General features: G+C 45.1%; 1 protein-coding gene across 4 annotated transcripts in view; it reads right to left on the minus strand.

Moving 5' to 3' along the window:
- The window catches only part of PRICKLE1 (prickle planar cell polarity protein 1), a 68,007-nt gene that overhangs the window by 7,909 nt on the left and 42,863 nt on the right, over positions 1-17,235 (minus strand). The window contains exons 1-3 of one of the 4 annotated variants that reach the window (XM_086748245.1): positions 9,053-9,137; positions 8,865-8,951; positions 1,716-1,895 (exon numbers count right to left, since the gene is read on the minus strand). In XM_086748245.1, the coding sequence (XP_086604371.1) occupies positions 1,716-1,847 (132 nt within the window). In that variant the 5' untranslated portion in view covers positions 1,848-1,895; positions 8,865-8,951; positions 9,053-9,137. Of the gene's footprint in view, positions 1-1,715; positions 1,896-6,105; positions 6,172-8,864; positions 8,952-9,052; positions 9,138-17,235 lie in introns of those variants that run through there. The other 3 variants (XM_086748237.1, XM_086748256.1, XM_086748229.1) reach the window with 3 other exon arrangements.

Genomic DNA, 17,235 nt, shown 5'->3' on the forward strand with positions numbered 1-17,235 from the left:
TGGATCCAGCCACATTTCAATCGGATGCAAATTAACTACGAAATTTTCACAGGCTGCATGTTTTTGATAAAGAAATCAGTATTAGGTGTACACATCTATCAATCTTCACTCTTTTTTTTTTTTCAGAAGAAAATTATGACAGGAAAGCTGTAATGAACACTATGACAAAGCCCAATGGCAAAAAATATTTTTGTGGAACAGCTACAGATTTATTGTTTTTCCTATGCAGTTTCCAGCTTGTCACAAGGCCTGGGGCTGTAAATAAGAGCCGACTATTGGCAAAAATATTACTTGCCATCCAGATTTAAATAATGCTCAGGTCAACAGCTTATTACTGTGCAAGACAGATGAAGAAGAAGCAGTAATCAGTCACTTAACTCAGGAAGCAATCACAATTGTATGGAAGCGGTTGAACAAAACTTGATTTGGTCTTCATTTAACCAAAATTTAAACATGGGAAGTCTACTGTGAGCCCACTTACTACTGACTGTATTTCAAGAAGCTGTAGGAAAAGATAACAACATCCAGTACAAAGTGAAGATTTAAAGATACTTTATGCCCTGTTCTCAAGTTTATTGCACCGTTCTCAAAATAAGTAATTCTCCTCAGAAAAAAAAAATCTTCAGTGAGTTTGAGCGAGCTGGATTATGAGGACATTTTATGACTTTTAATTGTTCCGGCAGAACGTTAGCTTGCTGTCGGCCTTAAGGTCCGATTCATCAGGATTCCTATATATGCTGAAGTGATAAAAAGAGTTTCCCTAAAAATAGCTTATTACTTGCCATTCCTGCTGACTTCTTACTTTTCCCATGATTAAGAAAATCTCCGCACAGCAAAAAGGAGACATCTTCTGCACCTTTCTAACTACGGACTGCATTGCCAGCTGAAGGAGGGTTGCTCTGCCTCCATTAACAAACGTTACAAAGCCACTCCACCCATTTAACACCCAGGGGTATTACTGAGCACACAGCTTCAGCACAGTCACAATAACATCAAGTAAATGAATATTCAGAGAGGTTCATTTTGATCTCAACTTGCTCATCAGTAATTTCACTTTTTTCATTACCGTGATGTTAAAAAAGATAACGAAGAAAGGGGAGAGGGGAAGGAGCAGCCCAACCAACCCCATGAGTGTCAGCTCCAGAGACTGTACAAGAGAAATCCTGGCACGAACAAATGGCAGGCATACAACTATTTAAACACGCGTGAAATACATTACTACCTGTCACTGTGACAGCACACTTTCGTTTATGTGCGGTGTAGTAACATACCTGTTCTGGGTGTCAAATGCCTGATTATTTGAAGAGTTGTACAAGTACAGTGAAGCACTGGCCAAGCAGCACAATGCCAGTATGAGCTTTGTAGAAAACAAAGCCACAATGAGCTTTAATTTAACCTAATAACTTATTTCAAAGAGAAAGCAAATTTCTATGCTGCTTTTAGACTCGACAATATACACCTCTGTGGCACACATTTATTGAAAAATCTTGACTGGGAACTTTTTTTTTTAACATAAAGCTCCGCAGTGGTGAGGATTTTAAGCTCCCTAAACACAGCCTCATTGAAACAGGAAACGAAACAAGAAGTGAAGAGTTTTAGATGAATTTAAGTTTTATATATTATAAGAATTTAATTAGACTTGCAGAGGCAGGGTATCACTCCCTTAGACAGTCCCTACAAGGCTTATTTTAAAAATGCAGAAGCAGAGTTGGTACCTGCTCTGGTCTGAGGCCTGGGGGGACCCAGGCATATTCTTCCAAGGCGCAGCCGGAGTCATCGTCAGACGTTGAGCTTCGCTGACACCCGAAGATGAGGTTGTTAGCTTTGGGCTCCATCTCCAATGGCATAAGTGTGAAGCGTTAAATATTTCAGCTGCAGTTCATCAAGCAATTGATCTGGAAGAAGAGATTAACAGAGCTGTAATAAATCCGAACATGCAACAACTAATTATCACTGTAAATGATCTTACAACAGTTTGGTATTCCTTGTGTTGCCCAGAACAATAAATGATTGAAGCATCATTACAACTTGCCAGAAGCAATTCAAAAGTGCTTAAAAGAGTTATAAAAAATACTCAACAAAAAGAAAACTAGACACACACTAGCACATTTGGCAACAACAGCATTTCAATATTAACACTTGTCATCTTTTACTCTTCTGCCTCTTTCACATCACAGGTTTTATGTAGGTATACCTAGGAAAGACTCATGGAACAGATACGAACAAAAGGAACGACACGAGCTCTTCCTGAAGTCATTACTACCACCAATCTAGTAACACCAAAAACATTACAACCGCTGGTCAAAAACTACAGAAATTGGTGGGCACAGACGGTTGTGCAGGTAGCGTCCTGTTTTTCACGAGGCACAGAGCAGCGAGCATCTGCTGGATCCCTCCGAGAACTCTCTTAGCTATATCGGAGAGGAAGGGCGTTGGTCCAGTTAAATATCTGAAATCCACTTATGCCAGATTAGGCTCTGTAAAATACATCATGATTGTTCTGTTAATTTAAAACCCTACAGGGAGATGCTTCTGTTGATTCATGAAGCCTGCAAAGCTTAGTATCAGTGGGATCATTTTGAGTCACAACTGGCTCTTGCCAACATCCATAGCATTCTTCAGTAAAAAGCTTGTGAAAATAAATATCTTACATTAATTCTAGCAGAACTTAGGAAATTCAGACCAGGAATTTCAGTGAAATATATCCCCTCTGCTTTTGGTAATCTGGATCTGACCACTGGGGTTAGAAACCAGCTTGCTTTTACAGTACACTACACACAAGCTGTGCCCTCCCCGTTTTAAGCAATTCTTTCACCTATTCATCTAAGCACAGATGCAATTTTGTCAGTGCTAGATCTGAGCTGTCAAAAAAATGTTCACCTCCTTGACATATAACCTTGCTGGTGGGTCTAAAGGGGAGAGCAACAGAAACACTTCTGGCAGGTCCCACATGACATTTCCGGTGTCATCACCACCATATTAGAGAAAATAAGTTGCTGCTCGATCCCAGGTGGAAGAAAGATTTAAGACCATGTACTCAAGTATTCGGCTAGTTACTCAACAGGAGTTTCTCCTCCTTCACACGTGAGGCACTGGATAGTGCCAGGCTCTGTTGATTCAGTACGTAAACCCAAACCTCCCTAAAAAGCAGCCAAAGCTACAAACTTGGAGAAATGACGATATTCAGTATTACACAGTCTATCTACCTCTGTTTTCAATACATCTATACATTCCCACACCCAATAAAAAGAGATGGGATTACCTAACTCTTCCACTGGGCTAGTGCTCAAAAAAAATTAACTTGTTTGTTAACTGTACTCAAAAACGTCTGGTTCAAAAACACACATGCTGTTTTTGGTGCACTGCTAAGATGTTGCATATCTGCACTGTAATAGAAGATTCATTTAATATTTGACGGGACAAGCAAACTTGTCAGCCTTTGAGAACAGGCTGTTCCTAACAAAGCTTGTCAGCTGTCAGGCAAGTTTCTGAAATCTTACTCTAGCTGAACAACTGAAGGTTAGCAAAACAGCTTCCAAGCTTAGCATCACCATATTACAATCTCTGTCAAGGAAGGTGAGTAAAACCAAACTCAATCCCAAAAGCTCAATCCTATATATTTAAAATAAAAAGACAGACATCCTGGTACGTACTACATCTCCTGAATCAGTTTCCTTCAGAAACAAATTCTAAGACAAGTGATACAAAAGCATTTCCCCTCTCCACATACTAGTTGGAATTAAGTCCAGCATCAAGTATGTTTTTGTTATTGCTTGTATAAAACTGGGGTGTGAAGAAGGAGGGACAGAGGAATTTCTTAATGTGATGCCATTAAGAAATCACTCTAGCAAAAAAAGACAACAGTGCTCACTGTTGCAAACGGATGGGGATGCTCAGGTTGGCAGCTTGTGTCCTGCAGTATCTATACCCAAATAATTCTTAAGTATAAAATCACTATGAGTATCACTGAGAAGCCCAAGCCCTTCCAAGATGATCTTAGCAGCAGATTAACTGTTTTACGACTTCCCTTCAGAAAGAGGCAGGTATCTGGTTTACAATAACGTGCCACTCGCTGATGCTGGTATTTCCTACCCTTATGGCATTGCATCACGAGAACTTGTGTTGGCTAGATTGTCACTTTTCAAGAACTGCCTCCTGCTCAATAACCCAGGAATAAAAAGGAGTCAGGAGATGAAACATGTTTGCCAACATTTCATTAGGCAGCCCGACCTCAACCGCACCACAACAAGCAGATCTGAAATGTAATTTAGGCAAAGAGACACTGTCGTTTGGCTCTGCCAGACCCTGGGCCGCTCACACAGCACCCAACACTCACAAGCGCGTCAGGTAATTGAGTAATTGCTTCATATTTGATCGCTCAAAAATCTCTCTTCGCAAGATTAACTACTCTGACTTACTTTCTCCTCTTGAAAGACAAGGAAACAAAATAAAATCTGAATGCATGAAGACTTGTTAACTTTTTTGAGGATTTTTGAACGCTAAGGCTACACGCTACTTCTGCGTGGCAAAAAGCAGCGCTGGGTAACGTTGGGATTTCAAGTATAGCAGAGGTACGTAAGTGCAGGAGCGTTGCCTAATTCCAAAGGGAGACAAGGCATTGGTACAAGAGAGACCACACTGCTTTTCCACGGAGACTGATCCTGCCTTGGTCATCTTTGACTCGTCATTTGAGACAGCACGCACTCCAGCTTCAACAAGAGAAAATCCCAGACCCACAGGCCCGTTCTCCCGGTGATACAGGGCAGGTAAAGAATAAAGGAAAAATACACCTCACCTCCAACTGTTAAATGCAACTTAAGAGTCAGGGTCCTCCTCCCCAGATAATGCGATTGGAAATGTTTAAAGTGAGGTTCATAAATCTCAGTGAACCGAGATTACTCAAAGGACAGCATTCCCTTTGAAAGAAAAATGCTACCACAGAGCTAACGTTAAGCCAGCTATAAAACAACTGACAGTGCACCACATATTGATATGGCCATGTCACAAATATTGTGGCATTGCTGAGAGCGAGGTCTCTGAAACAGCCCAGCGTAACAGCAGGCTATCTGCAGAACTATTTTAGCAATTGCTTGTTTAGGAGTTCGCCTTCCTCTCCTGCTCAAGTGTAATTTGGTTTGCATTTTAAAACTACAGGGTTCTTCCTCCCCGCCCCCCAACTGCACCATCCTTCAAAGTGATCTGTTTAAAATGATCACATCCTAAGGAGGATTCAAATGAATATAAACAACAGCTGAGAAAATAAATGCTTTCCAAAGGATGAGTAGAAAGGTGGTCTTTCTACTCCTGCCATGACATCTACAAAACACAGCAAGGATGGTTTTTTTTTGCTTTCTTAAAGTCTGTGGAACATTTTGAGGTTTCGGCTCTGTTCAAATACTACCTCTCAAAAAAGTTTTCATAGCCTACGAGGAGGTATTTCACTGGCAGCTTAACAACTATGAATAACATAATTGAATTGAACAGATAAATTTGATTTAAAAAGAAAAGCAATGAAGACTTTTTTTTTTCCACTGAGGTATTAAAACAACCATATTATGACAAAGTTCTTAGAAGTGAAGACAAACTACACTCTTAATTACAACCCCATTGGTACACAAAATCCTAGGATACCAAATTTAAAGCAAAGCTCTTGCTGAACCCCCATATGAAGGTGATCCCTGTGCTAGGATTTCCAGCTCACTGATTATGTTCACCCCTGACCAGATAGAAGAGGTCATGATTTGTGAGTGCAGTTAGACAAACATCTCCTTGTCCATCCCCTGCTGTTTTACTCTGTCCTGCAGGGCAAATTGTTTAACAACTTTTTTGTTAGAAGGCTTGTTAACAAGGCTATAGGGGATACAAGATGCATATCACATGCATCCATTCACAATGAAGGCTCAACGAGTTAAGATTAGCATGGCCAGCCCATTCACCTGCTTATTTAATCCCCCGTGCATAACTACATTACAAGAGGAAGGGTGTAATACAGCAGCAATGAACCACTGTAAAACAACTATTAAGAATTGAAAGACTACTTCCAATACGTATTAGACAAATGACCGGAGTCCCATTCCCTAGCTACTGTACAAATAACGTATTTACAGGCAGCTCTGTACTTGGGAAGCCTGGGTGTAGAGTTGATAAGCAGAACTGGTATCAGCACCAGCACACAGCGACTGTCTTCAGCCGTGGGGTTCATTGCGTAACCGGACTGTCCAGAGCGCTGGGGGAAGGAATGAAGCCGCTACATTTGTTCATTCAACAGATCTTTAGATGGACCCTACAAATAAGACAATAACTTTTTTGCCTTTTCTTAGCCAGTGTAGAAGAACTGACAGAAGAGTTAACCGCTGTCCTGCTCTACCATCCTAGTGCAAAGTTCCCTTTTCCAACTGGGAGCCGGAGGATCCTTCTCAGGGCATTTTCTTTTGACGAGCCATACTGCAAAGACAGGCTGCCTGCACGAACAAAAGGAGGAAGGACGGTGACAAAGCATCGCCCCACGCCAGCACACCTGGTTTGGATGCCTGGTGCCGTGTAGGGCCGATAGAAACTCAAGCACAGGCTGCAGCGAGGCAAGAGCCGAGCCTCCGGCTGAGGAAGCGGGACTCTCACGGACGCTTCCCCTCTGTCTCTCTCCTTAAGAGGGTGTATAGATTTAGAAAGAATGAAATCTTGCCTTTTACAGTCTCCCATTGATTTTTAAAATTCTATTTTAAACTGCAGCCAGACTTTACTCCAATGTACACATATACTCAGGTTTCACCCCGTCACCTGTTGGCTCCCGAACAACACCCTTCTTTGTTAGGGCTCACAGCCCTCATTTGAGACAAGTTTTCCAGAGAAAACACTTCGAGAAAGTGGTCAATAAGTCACAACGCCGGAGTGGCAAAACCAAAATCCCTCGCCCAGCTCTGACAGAGGAACCAAAATCCCATCGGTCCGACAGAGGACCAGCTCGGATCATGCCCCCCGCAGCGGGCAGAGCTCTCTGCAGCGTCCCCCGTCCTGCCCAGGTTTCCAGGCCGTTTCGGTAGGTCAGGGTCGCCCCCGGGTGTCCCTCCCCACCCCGGCTCGGGGGCCTGCTCCAGTCTCCCACCCAGGGGACGAGCCGGGGAGGGGAGAAACACGGACACAAGCGACGGCAAATCGGCCCCTCCGCAGCAGAACACTGGCAGGGAGCCGGAGGAGACGCGATGCCCGCCGCAGACCCGACCCCGCGCCCCCTCGCTGCGATAAACCCAGCCCCTTTCCCCTCTGCCCCCCGGGGCTGTAAAGCCCAGCAGACGGTGCTCACCTCGGCTCGGCTCGGCCCGGCTCGGCTCCCCTCCCCTGCCCAGGCTGGTCCGGAGCAGCGGCCAGCGCCCGGCACGGCCCCGCCGAGGAACGGGGCGGGCGTGAGGGGAGGGGTGGGGGGGGCGGAGGGTGCTCCTCCTTGCCGGGCTCCCGCCTGCTGGGAGCGCTCCCTGCGCCCTCCCTCCTCCTCCTCCCCCGGGACTGCAACCCCGGAGCAGCCTCCCGAGTGCCCCTCCCCAAACTCATCCCGGACCGGCACCGGCAGCGCCTCCCCTCCGCCGTCCCCCTGGGAGGGGGGTGTCCCCGGCTCCCCCCGCCGTGCGCCCCTCACCGCTCCTCCGTCGCAGGGATTCCTCCCAGCGGCGATTTTCCCTTCAAGGTGCTGCCCACGGCGGGGGAGGGAGGCAGAGAAGGGGCGGGGGGGGATGGAGGTGGGGAAGCCGCTCCTGCCACCCCACAGCCCCGAGGCAGGGAGGGTCGCCTGCCCACCCCGGGGGGCGGGGAGGAACCCAGGCGTTTGCAGCAGCAACAAATTTCAGCGCTCAGGACACGAGGGACATGTGGTTTAGCGACAGCGCTTTTGTTGGTGTTGAAGCCCGAAATATATTGTCCCACCCCACCCTATCACCCCCCCCGCCGCGGTCCGGCCGCCGAGGGGCAGGGAGAAACTGAGGAGCCGGATAAGGATCGGAAAGCATTTGTTCTAGGTAGCTGTGTATAAATAAAAATAACAAAAATCGATCCGAGCTGAGGACCGGAGCCAGCAGATGCCCATCGCCGCCTCCCTTGGCACACACACCTCAAGCCAGAGAGAGGCATCCCAGCTTTTGCACAAAAAAAGTAACACCCGGGTTACTGGGACGTTTCCTACGGACAAACAACTTGCCAGCCCTCTCTTTTACCGCCCCCCTTCCCCCCCAGCGTGGGCCCAAAAAGGCCCGAAAGGCGAGTGGTTTGCCCTCAGAGGCCGGCGGGAGGCTGCCCCCCGGCACCGCGGATGTGACTCCCCCCAACCCGGCGCTCGGATTTCCCCTTTCCTCTCCCCTCCCGCTCCTTGGGAAGTCGTTACCGAAGGGAACTCATTCGCGCTGCATCTCGGGGTCAAAGCGGCAACCCCCCCTTTCCCTTCCCCCTCGAGGGGCAGCGGGTGGCAGCGACCCGGCCCCCCCGGCCACCCCCCCGGACCAGCGAGGTCCCGGGGCCGCCCTTGTCTGCCGGTGCGGGACGGCGACGGGGCACTTGGCAGATACTTATCGCTTTTCCCCGAGGAACCGAATTTGCATGAATTTAAATTCACTTTTCTAAATTCGAGTGACTTTGCCCGCAGGGTGCTAAGGGGAGCCGCCCCTGACGGGCAAAGGCGCTCCGAGAAGCATCCCTGTCCACAATCCCTGTCCCCATCCCCATCACCAGACAGAAAGGCCGGCTGCTGGATCAAGACCAGGGCCGGGCTATCTCATCTCAAGTCGCAAAGCCTCTCCTGGGTTAACGACGTCAAAACCAGCCCATCGACAGCAGCCCATCCCCATCCCAAACCGGCGGGGCCATGAGAGGTGTCCACAGACCTTACAGTAACGCTTGTAATCGTAGGTGGACGAACGAGGTCCTGCACTGATCCAGCGCCATGAAATCAAAGCTGCGCTCTGTGGCTCCTGCAGTGGAAAAAAACCTGCTGAAACTCCAGCAAATTAAGCAGCTCCAATCCCTCCACACCCCATTTCACTTCCATAAGCAGTTTCACTGGTTGTACTACCTTCATTCGAGAGTTGTTAAGTTGTTTGGAGGTCAAAGTTGGGGTATCACTTGGATGAAGTAGAGATTTTGTCAGAGCGTTTGTCAGTGCTGGCTTTCCAAGACCCAGACGGTTTCTGTTCTGTTCGTTGGACTGAGCAGACCCCATCTGGTGGCCAGCTGAACATCTGCCAACTCCATTCATCATTAATCAAAAATGGAAATGTCAGGAATAATGTTTATTCTTCCCCACTACACGATTGAATTAAATACCAACAATTTGCATACATTGTCTACTCCTTTTCCAGGGGTGCCTGACCTTTTCTTAGTAGCTCCCCGCAGCGAGGGCTCACCGCGTCTGCACAGCACATTGCAAAAAGGCGAATCTCATTTGGGGACTTGCGCAACACAACCAACTCGATGGCTGCTGATAAGTTTGCAAAGTTTTCTGACCAAAACCAAAACCTTCCTCACTGAAGGCAAAGAAGAGATGTTCACTCACTTTCCTGGGCAAACTGTCCCTGATCTTGCTAACATTCTCCCTGACACCCAAGTGTTTCAGGGTGTACAGAGGTAGTTGGCTGCACTGCTCTTTTTTTTTTTCCCCGGATTTTTTCTGGCTCAAGCACAGAAACTACTATATTGTTCCGGGCAGTGCACTTAAAGATTATTAGGCCAAAAATAACCATTGCGATCTTCTAGCCCACACTCATGTGGTCATAAGATTTTCCTGAAATTACTGTCTGCATGAACAAAACATACGATTTTGATTTAAAAGTACCAGCAATGAAAACCTCACTACAACTCCTGTTAAATCCACTACAGTCCTTGTTAAATTGTTTCAAGTAGTCAATTATTTTAAACTACGGTTTGGGGGGGTTCTTTAAAATCTCGGATTGCTGTGTTTTGGTGCTCAAACGCTGGATCGTACCATACCCCTGACCGTTAGGCTAAAGGGCCAGCTATCGTAACTCCCCCTCGGCATCTGCAAATTGTGAAAGTCACTCCTTAACGATCTCTTTTGATTCAGGCTGCTTCCACAAGAACAAATGTGTTCTTATGACTTTTTTTTTTTAATTTTTACACAACAAATACGACAGTATGCATACTTGTTATCTGAAGCACAAACTATGCTACACAAGTTGCTTGGGGGAAAAAAAAAAAAAAAGCTAAAAAAAGAGGCACAAACCAACTTGCCCTCTAAGGCATGTTACAAATTCTTGACTGCGGCTGGGTAGAGGTGATCCTTCAAACAACCGGATGCTTCAAGGGACTTGTAATGGATATGGAACCTTTCGCCCTGAGGTATTAGCACAAGTTTAGTCTAGGTAACAACCTTCTTGTGCTACTGACCAGGTCAGGGGTGTCCTCTGGCCTGTAAGAAATTCCCTAAGCCTTATCAGTGTGGTTTCCCAGTTTGCAATTATCCACATCAGGGGACATCCCCGCAGATAACACTGTAATTGCTACCTTTGTTGGCAGTCACAGAGAGAGACCAAGGAGCAGAGAAGGAATTAACCTCTTGTGTTTTAGAGGTGGCTTCTCCGGGTAGGACACCCACCTCTCTAGCCCAATTAGTTCTGTGGATAAACAGGAGTTCACACTCTACATCATCATCCTTTAATGATCACTCCAAGAGTTTTAATTAACCATCATCTCACCTGTTCATTTAAAATAAAAAGTCAAGAGTCAGCTATGAAAGGTGCAAGTATGCAGTAAGGTGAATGGAAGCTAGAAAAACAACAACAACAAAAAAATCTATGAGTCATAATTCTTTCAGAGAAGTCAATGAGAAAACTATTCAAAATAAACCAGGTTTCGTGTTTTGAAACAAAACAAAGCAAGAAAGGTTTTGCACTTTCTGACAGCACAGGAGGAATCCACGGAGCAGGAATTACAACAGCTTCCCAAGGGTTTATGCACAAATCAAAGCCTGCCTATTGCAGGCGGGTATGTCCCTCAGGAATTTTAGGGACGGCGACTTGACCATGTATGGTCCTGCCTGCAGGCTACAGCGCAGGGAGCTCTAGGATGTGTTTATAGCACCAAGGTCCTTTCCACCTTCAGTGGTCTCAGGTCTATCCCCTGAGGGAGCGAAGAGGCCAGAGTAAGGGATGTGGTTTCACCACGTCAGAGCAGATCTACTGGAAAACCCAACCCAGTGAAAAAATGCGGGTTTAGTTCCCTGGACCTGCCAGTCTTAGCACAAGGAAAAAACCAGGACCAACACCTATGAGGTCAGACTGTTGTGGATCTGCAGGCTCAGTTGTCAGCTTTGCTCCCTCTCTCTTCTGGGCAAACTGGGAGTTGTGGGCCTTGCAAATGCAAGGGCAAGAGGGTGTTGCTCAGTCAATGCATAAACGGCCTGACCTCCAAGACCACTTCACATAACGCTCAAATACAAGTGAAATTTAACTATGTTCACCTTGGTGCATTCTGAAACCCCTGTGGACATCCACCTGCATCTCTAGATACTTGAACATCTTGTCAAACCTCCTCTCACATGTTAAGAACATCAGAGTGGAAGTACGCCTTCATAGGTGGGAACACTCTCCACAATTTTACCACTACACGTGATCACCAGGAGACACATCTGACGCCCTAGAAGCAAATCTGAAGCCTTGAAGCACCCTAATGGATACCCAGAGCAAGGCCACCCCTCTTTGTGCCGCTCCGCACCATAGGTGAAACCTTGTGCTCTCCCTGTTCAACACCGCTTCCTCCTGCTCACCCAAATGCAGGAAATTTGGCACCAACTAAATCACCACGGATCACCACGTGCTGCTGGAAGTACAGGCTACAAGAGGCTGATCAGGGCTGTTACTGGTGTAAGCTCTTGACTGTGTTGCTGACTGGTGTCTTCCTGTATTTTCTTCTTTGAGGTTACAAATAAAGGGCATTGGAGGCAGCACCGTGTGAGTCCTGAAGCCTCGTGTCTGAACCTTTTCTAAGTTTCAAACAGCATTTAAAAATACAGAGAAAATCAGCTCTGTAGGAGACAGGGAGGTAAAAGACAAGATATGATATGCAACCAAGAGAGGGAGCCACAAGGATTAAAAGGAAGCATGCATATGAAATGCAAAAAGTAAAAAAATAAGGAAAAGATGACAATGCCCCAAACAACTTTAGAAAGTAAGTGAAAACATTCAATGGAAATACTAACATCAGATAACAAATCAGGAGATAGTAAGTGTCACTTCACAAATAAATAAAATGAAAAAAGACCCTGCTCATTTGTATTTTCACCCACCAAACAATGGCTCAGGGAGCTGCTGAGGCACGCAGCAACTAGACATTAAGGTGGGAAACAGCACCTGAACAGCTTGCTACAGAGAGCTGCACCAGCTACCGCTGGCCCGAGGACTGGCCAGCATCAGCTGCTGCGTGTTGGGAATGCATGTCTAAGAGAGGTTTATTTTATTTCCTCTTCATAATGCTCTCAGAGTTGAAGACCAATACACCTTTTAAAACCACGATCCTACTTTGCTTCAGCAGCGAAGAATTAAAGTTTCATTAAAATGCCCTTCCTTGTTGGATCGGGCTAGGACTTGCTCCTGAACCAACAGGTCTGTTGCCATATCTGGAAACTCTTAACCCCACAGGCTTTTCTGAAGACAGTAATCTCGATTTTATCGTAATTGGCTCCGCGCAGCTCGCAGTCGCGTAGGGCAGGGGTAACCGCCCGGGTGCCCACAATAGCGCTGCAAACACCGGCTGACGGGTGCGAGCGGGGCTCTCCTACCCACACCGGCACCCTCGGTTAATTAGCGCCCCGTTTCCCAGGCTGCACAAGGCGCAACAAAAGCGCCTTGCAACAACATGCGCCTGCAATGCTTTGCCGATAGCAGAGGCTGACGCAGGGTGGAATCGCTGCCTGGGCTTTTAATAACACCCTAGTGCAAACACCATTATGCAACGGGGAAGATGTTGCAGAGCCAGTGCTAATGCGCTGTTTGCTTATCGAGGGACTTTTCAGCCCAGTTTTGTGCCAAAGCCTGTGTGGATGATGAATGATGTCACTCCTGTCTGTGTCAAGCTTTGTTCTCAGGCCTTGCCTCCGAAGAACTCCTCACAATTTATCTAAATTGGTTTGGAAATTGATTTAGATTAAAAAGGAAATGGTGCAAACTTTGTGTGACTCGTCCACTATGACACACAGACACACACAGAGACACACAAAGGGAGAGTCACCCCAGGAGCAGGGCATCCACATAAAGAAACAACTATTTAAACTAATGTTTGAACAAATACTTAAACTAATATATGAACACCGATTTCAAATCCTTCATGGATACAGTTTTGTTGCATGAGTAGCATCTACACTCATTCCGTCCTGTCGCTGGTGATGATTTTCAACAGCCTGAACTTAGGAAAAAAAACAGGTGACTGAGTTTCACTGAAGACAAAGTTTGACATGAAGGACTACAACTACTGTTGCAACATTATATCCAGATAAGACAAAACCCAGTTTTAAGTCAAAGATTAGATTTGCAAAGGTTTGTGGTAACTTCCACTTGCTTAAAATCAGCAGGGGGAGGGAAATCTAGCAGTTACTGGAACAGGTAACCAGCAGATGTTGCCATTTCCTATAAGCCATACCCGCAGCACACTACAAATACAGGGGAGTGAACAATGTTTAGATTAACTATTTTTATTTAACTATTATTTTACCAAATTAATCTCTCAGGCCATCCTCAAGGCAGATAGTGATGCAAGGAGGATGTAAAAAATGTCAGCTGGATAACAAGATGCATTACAACTTTATTAGCTTTCTTTAGGACAGCAGTTGCAAGAGAGAGACTACCAGATTGATGAGCTGTCAAGACTGAAGGCCACGAAACTCTACCAAAAGGCATCGCCAAAAAAAGATAAGTGTTTCAGTGTTTTACATAGAAAGATCAACAGCTAAATAATTATCCCAAGTAAGGCTGGGAACAGTCCTCTCACTTCTTGCTCAGCAAGAACAAAAAACTCCGACTCAAAGCTGCCAGGCTTCTACCCCAACAGAGGTTCATTGCGCTTCCCTATCTGTCCAGTTCATGCCCTCTGCCACTACCGTTACTGGAGCTTTCTTGATTTTTATACAGTTTATTTTTCTTCATGCTTAAGAAGGCTTGTCATGGGCTAGGCAGGATCCAAACAGCATCCTGACTCCAGATAATAAGGCATAGTTTTACAGTGAGTTTCCATGCTTTAAGTTGTTTCTGTCTTAAAACAGAAATGATACTCAAATCTTCTCCTTCCCCTTCTTATTCTCCCCAACCCTGAAGAAAAAAAAAAAAAGAAGAAAAAAAAGAGAGGAATAAGAGAAAGTCCTCCATCCAACTGAAGTTCCTTCTGTGAGAGCCATGAAGTTTCCCCCCTCACTCCCATGTCTTTCTTGAACATATGCCAAATCTTCATAATCTGGTACCTTGCTAAAAAAAATGTCCACTCTCTTGTTGCCCAATGGAAGTGCTGTAATGCAACCCACTACCCCAAAATGGACACCAAACTAGGCTCCATTTACATGCCTGGCCAAGTAAAAATCAATGTGTAGAGGGCTTTGCCCTTAGTACAAACTTCACCTTGCTAATATTAATCTGTGTATGACCAAGTAAGATGCAGGGTAAACACGCAGGGTTTGTGCTTGCTGTCTCTTTGCCTAGGAAGGTTATGATTCAGTTCATTTTCTGGGAGACCCAACCAGGCTTTCCACTTAACAGAATGAGAAATACTGATTTCAGAAGTTATAGCCTTTTTTTTTTTTTTTTTTTTTTTTTCTTCCCTCCAGTATGATTAGTTTTTCTCTGCTGGTTTAGCTCCCAGAACTGGTTTACTGTAGGATGAGCTGAGCACAATTGTCAGCGTTAGGGAGGGGGCAGGAGGAAAGCCCAGAAGGACGGTCCCACTCCTGGTCAGTAGGTAGCTTTGTAACTACACCGATACAGCAAAACCACATCAAAAGGCAGCTAGGGAAGATGGCTTCACCAGCACTTCTCTCGGTTGCCTGCCAAGCCCTTGGAATTATGGACACACATGTATGAATTGAGGAGCAAGGTTAGTCAAGAAGTGCTAGATCAGTAAAAAAGCCCAGACCTAGTAGAGTCACAGTCTAAAGGCATTTGAAAGAGTCAAATTTCTCCTCCAAGTATTCCCTTCACCACAGAGCTAGATGCTTAGGATGAAGTGGCTGAAGACATAAAAGTCCTCCTTTCCTTCTCTTCATCTTCACTGCACTTAAAGTTCAAGGCCAAGTGGACAGCCAGTGACTGTTCAACATGTGAGTTATGCCTGGTTCTCAGTAGGATAATGGTGAGGATCTCAGTTAAACAAATATTAAAATAGAAATCAAGTTAATTATGTTCCTCAGCTAGCAGTAATTACCCTTTCCACATCAGCTGGCAAGATATTTAATTGTAACTGTAAGAAAGAAAAATCAGTTAAAGTCCCCTAAAGATCAAGCTTCACCTCATTACCCATGTGACGTTACTATAGACAAGTCTGGAGCCTCCAGTACATATGTATGTCCTTAACTGTATTTAGGAAATGTTTGCAGACTGTTAAGAACATCTAAGCATATTTTCAGAGTAAAAGATTTTAGATTAGTCATAATAATGCAAATCCTTACGTCTGAAGCACACAGTACAAATTAAGATTGTTTTAGGAACACTCAACTGGTACCCTTGACACAAGTGACCTTTGTACAAGCATCCATCTATGCTTAAGTCCTTACGGTACCGACAGCTGCTGAAACAGCAACTGCCTGACAATACCTGACACCTGATATTCAGCTGGCAGCCTCTGAGCTTTAAGCTGCACCCACCTGGGCTTGCCAGCATGCCCCAGCTTTTCTCACCAGCTTGCTCAGGGGGATGGACTCCTTTGGATGCGTAGCCTTGAAGTAATAATGCCTAGTTTTGAAATGGCACCACGATTTAGTGGAAGTGAACAAGTGCTAATGCAATCTATGGCCATAGACAATGCACGCTTCTAGAATACACAATACCTTCTCCTCTTATTTTTAAGAACATATTTACTCCCAGTCACTATGGAGTGAAACATTTCACCGTTGCTATGAGTTCCAGCATCAGAGGTTGAGGGAATCTGCTCAAGTGTCAGGCCACTTTCACAAAGGTAGTTCAAGATTAGCTTCTGCAATTCTGCAGTTTCTAAGGAAAAAGTTCAATCATTTTCAGGATGAGACAGCAGAAAAACACGCAACCTTTCCACTACATAAACCTTTTAAACAGGTTTTGAAGGCAAATATTTGAGATAGCAATGTGAACCCAAGGCAAAACCCTGAATTTTGACAAATCAGGTTTTGTTAAGTAAAACCTGTGAATATCAGAGCTGCTTGATATGACTTCAGGTATGTCTGAGAGGTGATTTGTCAAGACATGGCATTTTTACAGGTCTGAGAAATGGCAATCGTTACATACAGAGTCCATAAAAAGTCCTGAGAATATTCATGCATGTTTAATGTTAATTTAAGTTTTTGACGATTTAGTACCTTTAAACTCACATATTTTCCTGACTTGCTTTCTTGTCTACAACAATTATTGCTGAGACAAGACTAACTCTCAGACAATTAGTATGCAGAGGAAAGATGAGGATAAATGTTTCGCAACAGTCACATACACATGACTCTCCAGCTTGATGTAATCTTTGGATTTTTGTGATACACACACATCCCTCCCTTCTCAGTCATCATCTACTTTCTCCTCAGTGGTACTCCTTCATGATTTTCCTCCCCTGATACACAGAAGTAATGAGTCAGTGATAATTATATGGTTTTAGTCAATGCAAACTATTGACAGCTGGCTTGGACTTTACTTCCAACATCGTAACAAGAACTCCAGTCTTCTGAAGGTACTCTGAACCTTGCACTGGGCAAGTTTTAAAGCAAGAAACACCTTTTCCAGCAAAGAGCAGGGTGGGGATTTGGGCAAGAATTGCTTTTTAGGTTTGAATAATTGGCTTTCATCAGCAGACATCCCCCACACACCTCCAGACTGGTGGAAGCTCCATTCACAGAAAGAGGACCTTAACAGATTACTAATGGGCACATTAAAAACAACAACAAAAAAAAGGGGGTAAAAGGTTTAAAAAGATAATCCAGTTAAATTAGCTACAGTTTCATTAAGACAACTTTGGTTACAGAATGGAGAATCCTGACCCCATTTTGAGCACTGACACTGCTTTCTCAACCAACTTGGCGCTATT

The sequence above is a fragment of the Chlamydotis macqueenii genome, chromosome 1 (assembly GCF_036417535.1).
Source record: "Chlamydotis macqueenii isolate bChlMac1 chromosome 1, bChlMac1.mat, whole genome shotgun sequence".
Taxonomy (NCBI): domain Eukaryota; kingdom Metazoa; phylum Chordata; class Aves; order Otidiformes; family Otididae; genus Chlamydotis; species Chlamydotis macqueenii.